This window comes from Rattus norvegicus, chromosome 11 (assembly GCF_021556685.1).
Source record: "Rattus norvegicus strain SHRSP/BbbUtx chromosome 11, alternate assembly SHRSP_T2T, whole genome shotgun sequence".
Taxonomy (NCBI): Eukaryota; Metazoa; Chordata; class Mammalia; order Rodentia; family Muridae; genus Rattus; species Rattus norvegicus.
This window is the reverse complement of record NC_141544.1, coordinates 65,455,243-65,464,546: the sequence shown is the minus strand read 5'-3', so window position 1 is coordinate 65,464,546 and position 9,304 is coordinate 65,455,243. Positions and strand designations below refer to the sequence as shown.

Genomic DNA, 9,304 nt, shown 5'->3' with positions numbered 1-9,304 from the left:
GGATTTAATAACTATGAAAAGAATGCCATGTGGTGATTGATTGAATATAGACAAGGCAAGGAAGGAAGAATCAAAGACGACAGCAAGGGTTCTATGTGTGGGGAATCAGAAAACCAAGGTCCAGGGAGGGACTATTTGAGTGTCAGGAAAGGATGGAGGGAAGGAGTATGTGTTAGAAAGTAGAGAGCAAAAATATTTCCAAATACAAAGCAACCCCATCAAAAGCATCTGCTCAGGGCAAGAGATGGGATTTTAGCTTTATGAGTGCACCTCTTCCTGTTGCTCTCCGTCCAGCTTCCCTCATTCTGACCTTGCTGACCCTCATTATATGAAGGGTGGCTTCTTTATAAAAATTGCCTATAATATAACCAAGATGAAGGGATTCAGAGACTTCAGGCTGACTTATTTGCCTGGCAAATATTTCTTGACTCAGTAAACATTTCCACTCATACCTGCTTTTCCCCCAACGCCAACCAGCTTCCCACTCCCAGCTCTTGCTTTCCTCAGCCCCTCAGTGTCCATCTGCCTCTGGTTTTATAAACTCTCCGACCAAGATAGTCATCTCTGAAAGGACTCTAACATTTTTCTTACTTTATACCCATACTAAAAACGTATCTGAATACCTTCTCTCCTTGGTCATCTTATTCTCTGCATAATATTTGATATACCTAGAGGCAGTTAGAGTCTATCCTCTATTTATATCAAGAGGTCTAGTGTCTGCAACTTGACATTTGTCAATTTTACCTACTTTGCCCCTTGCCTAAGTAGGAATTCTGTGACCCGAGGTTATAATTTGATCTCTACCAGACTCAGGAAATTTTGTGATTTTAGAGGCATTTCTTCTACAAAATTATTAAAATTTAGTTTTGAAATTTTGATGGTATAAAGACAAAGAAAAGCTGGATCATGGTTATAGATCATCGATATTTTATTTATATTTTTCTTCTGACATTTAAAGTGATGCATTTTTATAGTTTCCTGAAAGGACATTTGGCCCTAGGCACTGAGCCTTCAGTGCTTAATGAATGACCTGCCTTTGATGGATTTAGACGTCCTTGAGTTCAGTTGTACTATGACACAGGTATAGAAGAAGCATTGTTTGGTCTATTATGAATGATTTACCATTTTAGGATGAGTGCCTCAATTCTTTCTCTCCTTATATCTTTTTGCAGAACAAATCCTTTTCCATTTCCTGCAGTCCTACATCACCCCGGCCCTCCATCGTCCCCCAGTGGCTATTTTAAGAATGATGGATCTGTCTGAGTTTGGAGATGCTGCAGCCTTCCTCAGAAGAAATAGAGCTGAGCCTTGGTTCCAGCCCCCAGCCTTCGATGGTAAGACTGTGGAAACTGCTGCCTTGACTTTATATTATTACTTCAAGGAAGCAGAACTATTTTGCAGAACAAGGTGGCAATGAACCACCAGTTCTGGAGACTAACCTATTCAAATGGCTTGCCAACAGTTGCTATGAATCTTTGAACAATTGAAGACATCAAAGTGTCCGAGCCAGGAATAGTAATTTCAAAGAAAACAGGAAGGTAGCTGGGAGGAATCCACACCACATTTATGTAGTCCATTGACTAGTACTCTCTTCTAGGAGTTGCCATAGATCAAGGTTTCCTTAGAAACCTATTAATTATCAGTGAGCACATTTTAGTGGGGGGAGGTCTGTGGCTTGGCTGAAAGTTGGCTTCTTTGCACACTGTGAAGAAGGAGGGAAATGATGTTTGTGAGCTGCAGGGCTGGAAGTGAGAGCTTGTCTTTGAAGACATTCCTGCTGTTGGAACCTGGCCTTCTGGCATAGGTCAGCGGGGTTTCTCAGCCAAAGTAAAAGAAAGATCAGTTAGGAGACTGCCATTGGAATTCACAATTTCTTTATCCTTCAAGCAAGGCCAAAGGTTAATGAGGATTTAGCTTCAAATAAAAAGGCCAAGTTTTACATTAAAATTTCCAAATAAATGTAACCTTCACCCTCATTCTTTTTAATATTTCTGGGCTGCATGACCATTCTCTAAATTTTAGCTAATTGGAGATTTGGAAGTCAGATTCACAGTGTGGTTTGGCATCAGGTCACCTACATGTCTTAATTCCAAAATTATTTAACAGTGCACAATAAAAACTGAACATTGTTCTGGTACCCAGAATTAGTCAACATTAGACTTTAATGTGACCAATTATAATACAAGCCAATTATGAAGGAAATTGTATTTCCGTCACAGACCTACCAGTCCTGGATCAGCTCCCAGTTTCCCGTCCTTGTATTTCATTAGTGTGATTGCATTTCAAAGTAGCTAATTATAATCCTTCAGATCAAATAGAATAACAGAGCACTCCCCAAAGTCAGAAGTGGCCGTGCGGAGGCATTTCAAAGGCAGTTAGGCAACTAAGACAAGATGGTGATGGTGCTACCAGGGAGGGAAAAAATCAAAATTCCACCAACACAGTGAAGAGAATTTAATCTAGAGAGTCAACACTCTGATGGCTTAACATAGAGCAATCAGTATAATCTTGATAACATTTTAAACATATAACCCTTCTTTATAGACATTCATTGGCAGCAAAAGATTAAAAAAATTTTACAAAAGTTCTTACTCTCTCTGGGCTAGGTGACAGCAGGGTTTGTGTTCAGGACTCAGGCCAAATGGAAACAGCTTAATAATGGGTAGTTGGCCAGCTTGGATTTCAATCCCTTGTTTGTGAGGATCTATTGCTTTATCAGTGGAATGAAGCATCTTGCCTTACTGAGTCTTCTTTTTATTCACCTGCCAAAGTTAGATGAACAAAAACACTTGTCCTGCCTACTTTCCTTGATTGCCGTTAGCACCAACTAGTGCTATAAGCTCGAGAGTAAGTTTAATAGAACATAATGATACCCAGAAAAGAAAACTAGAAGTGCTGGGTGTTAGGGAGGAACAACAATGATTTTAGAGGTGAATATAAAAAGAACTCTCCCAAGGCAAACCAATGATTTTTTTTCCTAGAAGAAGGTAAATTTCTATTTAATATAACTATACATTTAAATTTAATTTAATTTTCTCTCATACCATAGAACAGTGCCCCATAAGAAATGATACAAAGAAACAACGTTGGTCACTTCCCAGCTTATTTATGGTGGTTTTAGTGTTTTAAATATTTTTATACATCTCAAATCTTCATTAGTAAATGTTGACCATCTTCATATTATATGAGATATATAACCAGAGAAGTTAGGAAAAAGGAAATAATATAGGGAAAATATCCTTCATTTATAGATGAGAAAAACAAAACTCAATAAGACAAAATGGTTGCTAGACAACTCCTTAGAAGCAAGACCAGTACTAAAGTCTAGATGACCCAATTCAAATGCACTGCCATCTGCATCCGGAGCTCTCTGCATTATTGTGTTTCCCTGATGATGAAACAAAGAGCTCACCATGGGGTGGTAGGTGAGCCTTGCTTGAGAGAAATACTGAGGAGAACAAAGAAGCCAAGCACTTGTTAAAGGGAGCACAAGATAATAGAGTAAAACTAATTTAGGAGGATGGTAATTTGATGTTTAGAGTCATTAGTCTAATCACGGCTAATACTTAGCTATGACACTGTTGGCACTGTGTACATGTGTTATCCTTCTTTCCAAGTTCAGGGACAGACAGACAGAGACAGACAGTGACAGAGAAAGACAGTGACAGAAAGACAGAGAGACAAAGACAGAAAGAATCATCAAATTTCTTTTAAGTAATAATATGTTTTGAAATTCATAGCCTTTAAAATGCTAAGGAAGTACTTTTGAAAATCAAATATATTTTCACAAACTAAGATGAAAACATCAGTGTTTGCATAAAAGGGAGCAAAATAATAAGTACAACACAAAACCAGTATTCAAAAGCATAAAAAAAAAAATAAGAACGGCAGTGAAAACTTAGTTATAAGGGATTTTCACATCTGCTTACAAAGCAGTTTTCAGGGGGGATTGTTTGTAGTTAGGGAAGGGGAGAAAGCAGCACATTGTAAACTGTTATAGTAAGAAAATAGTGAGCAATGAAGTTCTATGCAGAGACAAGAACTGAGGGAGAAGACGAGAATAGTACCCAGTTCATTTCCTCCTTTTGTACACACTCATCACTGTGACACACAGCCCACCTTTAGGGAAAGCCTCTGGTAAAGGCCACTTGTCCTGCAGCACTGAAATACATGATACTTTGATAACTCATATTTTAGAGACGGAGGTGGTAGCCTAGCTGTCATTCCCATTAGCATCATAGTCAAATGTGGTTTTCCCCTTGCCCTTTTACCTACTTGACTGAGGAACTCTTGTAGCATGCTAAGACTCATTTTCTTTGAAGAGAATTTTTCCTATTCATCTTAAATGGCTAATTGCCCCAGGTGGACACCAATTTGCTAAGTATTTAAATGAACCTAGAGAAGCTTTTTCTTTATTCACAGGATTCCTAACTTATTTCACCAAGTATTTTATGGGTTACCTTTATGAAAGACTCCATTTCTTAGGGTTAAGGCATTGACTGAAGGGACAGCAGAAGGAAAAATAATATATGATGGGAAATACAAGTCGATTTTATTATATAACAAAATAACTGATATTCTCCTTCAATCTCTTCAATTTAGCATGTCCTTCTCTTAACAGACTGTCATTCAAAGATTTAAATATAATGTATAGAAACCCTTAAGGACAGGTCCATTAACATATAATATTCCACAGAAGTAACTAGATCATTTCTGAATGAGTATTTTAAGGGGATCTGGGATCTGGATGGGGAAGGTGAGTTAATTGGACAATTTTCTTGTAACCTAAGGGCCCATGATGCTGGCAGACATCTGCTTGTGGAAATTTATCTTGTTTCTTTACAAGTATGTAGTAGTCAGTCATAGTTAGAATTCCTGTGATTATATAAGTTTGTGACTTATATTGATAGCTCCAAGACTTGGTAGAAACAAGACTATTGGTGTGAAAACAACGAATGGAGATGCCCTTGAGTGCTGTAGTTATAACCCATCTTTTCTTTCTAGGGAAGAAGAAATGCTGGGTTCCTGATGGGAAGAATGCTTATACTGAGGCTGAGGTTAAAGAAAGCAGCGGTGATGGACACGTTATTGTAGAGACTAGAGATGGGGAGGTAAAGCAGGCTTTTTCCTTCTGGGTTGTCTGTGCTCTCTGCCTAGTCAAGTCACTGAGTATATCCTTTCTTTAATGCTGTGCTCCTAGGGTAAATGATGCCGCGGATAAATCTTGAAGTCCTCGTTCATGTTTAGGGTACTCTTACCCTTACCATCCAAGACATCCAGTGACTGTAAATAAGGTGGTTAGAGTAGAGAATACAAACTCTGGACTTACAATTGTTCCACCTGTTTTAATAACATTTCAAGTTCCTCCTACTTCCTCCTGTTTCCTTCCATCTTTTCTTTCCTGCTCCTCTTCCTCCCTTACGTAACTTCTGTTGCTTATTTTTTCTTGATACACAGTTTCAATCTATGGTTTCTAGAATGACCTCAAGCTCATGATCCTTCTGTCTCCCAAGTGCTGAATCTCGCTTTGTGCAGCATCAAGGAAAAGGCGGACTGGGGACAGAGCTCTTGCCTACTAAGCATGACAACTTAGGTTTAATTTCTAGCACTTTCAAAATGTTTTTTTTTTACTAGAAGAAGGATCGTTGTTTTAATAAAATAATATCATATCAGAATAACTAAGGGATAGGTAAGGTCCAGGTAAATTCTAGAGAAAGAGAATAAAGGCTTCGATGGCAGAGGAAAGCTGTTAACCTTGCAGGAAACAAAGAGAAATGGAGACAAATAGCACAGAGAGAACGTATATGCTTTCATGTCATATATTCATATTCACATGTTCCTAAGCTAGGCTCTGCTAGCTATAGGACAACCAGCTTTAAACTCATCAAGAGATCAATGTACTGATGAAGTGATACCCTGGTGACCAAATTATCTCTCAATGGTGCTGCTAGCCAGAGACCAGTTCTTTAAACCAGCTTTTTTTCCCCCTACACCATAACATGAGTTAATTATTCACAATTCTAGAGTCTCACGAACGTGTTCTCCATGCCAGCTTAGCTATGCTGAGAATCGTAATGGGGGACGGCAAGTAAATAATGGGAGTGTATGTGTAAGAGAGACATCACATAGCAAGATATGGGATAAAGAGGCTGCTGACTAGCCAAATGTCTGTCTGTCTGTCTATCTGCCTTCCTTCCTTCCTTCCTTCCTTCCTTCCTTCCTTCCTTCCTTCCTTCCTTCCTTCCTTCCTTCCTCCTTTCCTTCCTTCCTTCTTTCCTTTCTTTCTCATTTCATTTTAAAACAATTTAATTTTAATTTTTCTTTACTTTTCCACTTTACATTCTGCCCACTGCCCTCCTCCTGGTCACCCCCTCCCACAATCCTTCCTCCCTCCTCCCTCTCCTTCTCCTCTGAGCAGGTGTGTTCTCCCCCTCCATATCCTCAAGTCTCTGCAAGGCTAGGTGCTTCCTCTCCCATTTAGGTCACACAAGAAATACAGGCACTAGGGATGGAACAGAGACAGAGGGAATGGCCAACCAAATGTATTTAATTTTTAGGCTTTTTTATTTTTATTCTTTAATCTTTTATTACAGTTCAGTCATAATCCCCTTCACTGTCCACCCTCTGACTGCTTCCTATCCCATACCTCTTCCCCCTTCTCTGAGAGGATGGCCCACCCCACCCCACCCCACCAGACCTCCCCACTACCTAGGGCCTCAAGTCTCTTAAGGGTTAGGTACACCTTCTCTCACTGGGGACAGACCAGGCAGTGCTCTGCTGTATGTGTCGGGGCCTCATATCAGCTGGTATACGCTGCCTGGTGGCTCAGTGTCTGAGAGATCTCAGGAGTCCGGGTTAATTGAGGCTGCTGGTTTTCTTATGGGGTTGCCCTCCTCCTCAGCTTCATCCAGCTTTTCCCTAATTCCACCATGGGGGCCCTGAGCTTCTGTCCACTGGTTGGATGTAAATATCTGCATCTGACTCTTCCAGCTGCTTGTTGGATATCTTGGAGGCAGTGATAACAGGCTCTTGTCTGAGGTACATCACAGCATCCTTTCATGAGAACTGAGAGCCAGAGAGCTACCTCAGCCCACTCCAGTGCAGCAATCTCAGGGTCCGAAACAAACTTTAGGTTGGATCTCTTCCGTGTCTCCCACCACCTCTCTATTTTTGCCCTCCTGTAAATTAAGTTTCCAAAATACGTACTATTGGGGGAGATTCCCAAACTATATTCCAAACTGTAACATCCTCTACCTGTTCCTTAGATTCTGACCTGAAACACAGTTCAAAATGTAGTGATTTTGTATTAGGAGTCATTTGGCAGTGGGCAGGAGCAGGACATTATAGTGAGAGCGCAAGCAGTCATAAACCTATCACTTTCTGGTCTGTAGACAAAGGAATGTGAAGTGGATGGTGGGGCTGCACAATACCTTCAATACCCACAACCCTAAAAGGACATGCCTCCAATCACCTAAGGCCACAGTTTTTAAAGGGTCTACAATCCCAGGAGCAGGGATTTAACATATAAGTTTTTTGGGGAACACTGAGGACTCAAATTGTACCAGCCTTGAAAACCACAATGTGAATGGTTGTCTACTCTGAAGTCTTTTCAAAAGTATACAAAAACATGTGTGCACAAGGGAGATAGAAGAAGCTTGTGTGTTGAGACAAGATCTCTTTACGTTGCCTTGGCTATCCTGGGCTCACTAACACTCACTATGTAGACCAGGCTGGCCTTGAACTCACAGAGACTCGTCTTGCCTCTGCAGTGCTGGGATTAAAGGCATGCACAACCCTTTTCCTTTTCTGTTTCTGCAGAGTCTGAGAATTAGGGAGGACGAAATTCAACAGATGAACCCTGCTGAGCTTGAAATGATTGAAGATCTGTCAATGCTGCTTTACATCAATGAAGGGTCTGTACTGCACACCCTGAGGAAGCGATATGACCATTGGATGATCTATGTATGTATATAGGCTTTACTAGGAAATCTCATGTTGGAACTTGTATTCGCTGTCTCAACTTCCTTCAGTGATATCTTATATTTAGTTATAATAGCATCACATGAACATCCACTCAGAAGTCACTGTCTCAATATATTCTTTAGTTTTATCTGGTGAGCATGCATGTCATTTCTCAGAGAATGGCATACTAAATTGAAAGTATGAAGCATAGAATCTCATAGAGTAGAGTCCACATGACAGCTCAGTTACTTATTAGTTAAGGCAATGCAGTCTACCAAAAATATTTCTGGAGGAAAATATATTCGAAATGTTGTTCTTTCAACATAATTTTGCATAAAGATAAGACAAGTACATGCTTGTATTCATATATGTGACACTTGTGTGTATTTACTTAGAATCAGTTAATGAAAAAGATAAAAAGGCTGGGTTTGGTGATACACATTTTTAATCCCAGCACTTGAGAGGTAAAAGCAAATGAATTGTTGTGAATTTCTGGCCACCCTTGTCTACATAGTGAATTTCCAGACAGCTAGAGCTATGTAGAGAGACCCTGTCTCAAAAACCAAGCAAACAAGCAAACAAACAAAATATAAAAATACTCCACTTATGGACCTGGAACACTGCTAATTCAGATATAGACAGGAATTCACTATATATGGACCTGAATTTGTATTCGTCATGTGTATATACCTATTGCTTTATGCATGGAAGTCCAAGAGCAGCATTAAGGCTCGTCCTGACCCTGTGAACGACACTTGTGTTTGAAAGGACACTACAGCAAGCCCCTGAGAGAAGATGGGACTAGCTCTTTCAATGACACACTGTCCATGTTGCTGAGAAAGTCCATGCAGTTCCAAGTGAAGAAGGTTTTCTCCTTTCTCCATATTTCCAGTCTTGGAAACTCCCTGATGCTACATTTGTATAAGAAAATGGAATATTAGTAGTTAGCTCTACATATAAGTTGGAGGATTACACATACAGGTAATTCACCAGCACTTGGGAAATCAATTGGTTTCTCTAGTCATTAAGTTCCCGATGGTTAGTTCCTCCTCTTTTTTCCAAACCTATGCATTAGAAGCAACACTGAGAACAGGCAAAGGTAGTGGCCATAGGGATCCGAGACTGTGACAGGTAATTATCCTAGTTTTCAACTATCTGCCTTACCAGGTAACTCTTAGTTTCTCTGAAGATTTGTCTCTTAACAAAATTGACACTGAATGGGTACTTTTTTTTTAGCATTTTATAAAATTAAATTATTTTATTTATTTACATTTCAAATGTTGCCCCTCCTTTCCTGGTCCCCTACCCAGAATTCTTCACCCATCCCTTTCTTCTTTTCCTC

The 9,304-nt window shown here is 39.8% G+C and overlaps 1 protein-coding gene across 1 annotated transcript in view; it reads left to right on the top strand.

The window, feature by feature from the left end:
* Positions 1–1,183: 1,183 nt before the first annotated feature.
* Myh15 (myosin, heavy chain 15) overlaps positions 1,184–9,304 on the top strand; it is a 141,357-nt gene continuing 133,236 nt past the window's right edge. Inside the window, exons 1-3 of the mRNA NM_001446751.1 lie at positions 1,184–1,334; positions 5,005–5,111; positions 7,819–7,962. Of these exons, the coding sequence (NP_001433680.1) occupies positions 1,250–1,334; positions 5,005–5,111; positions 7,819–7,962 (336 nt within the window). The 5' untranslated portion in view covers positions 1,184–1,249. The remainder of the gene's footprint in view (positions 1,335–5,004; positions 5,112–7,818; positions 7,963–9,304) is intronic.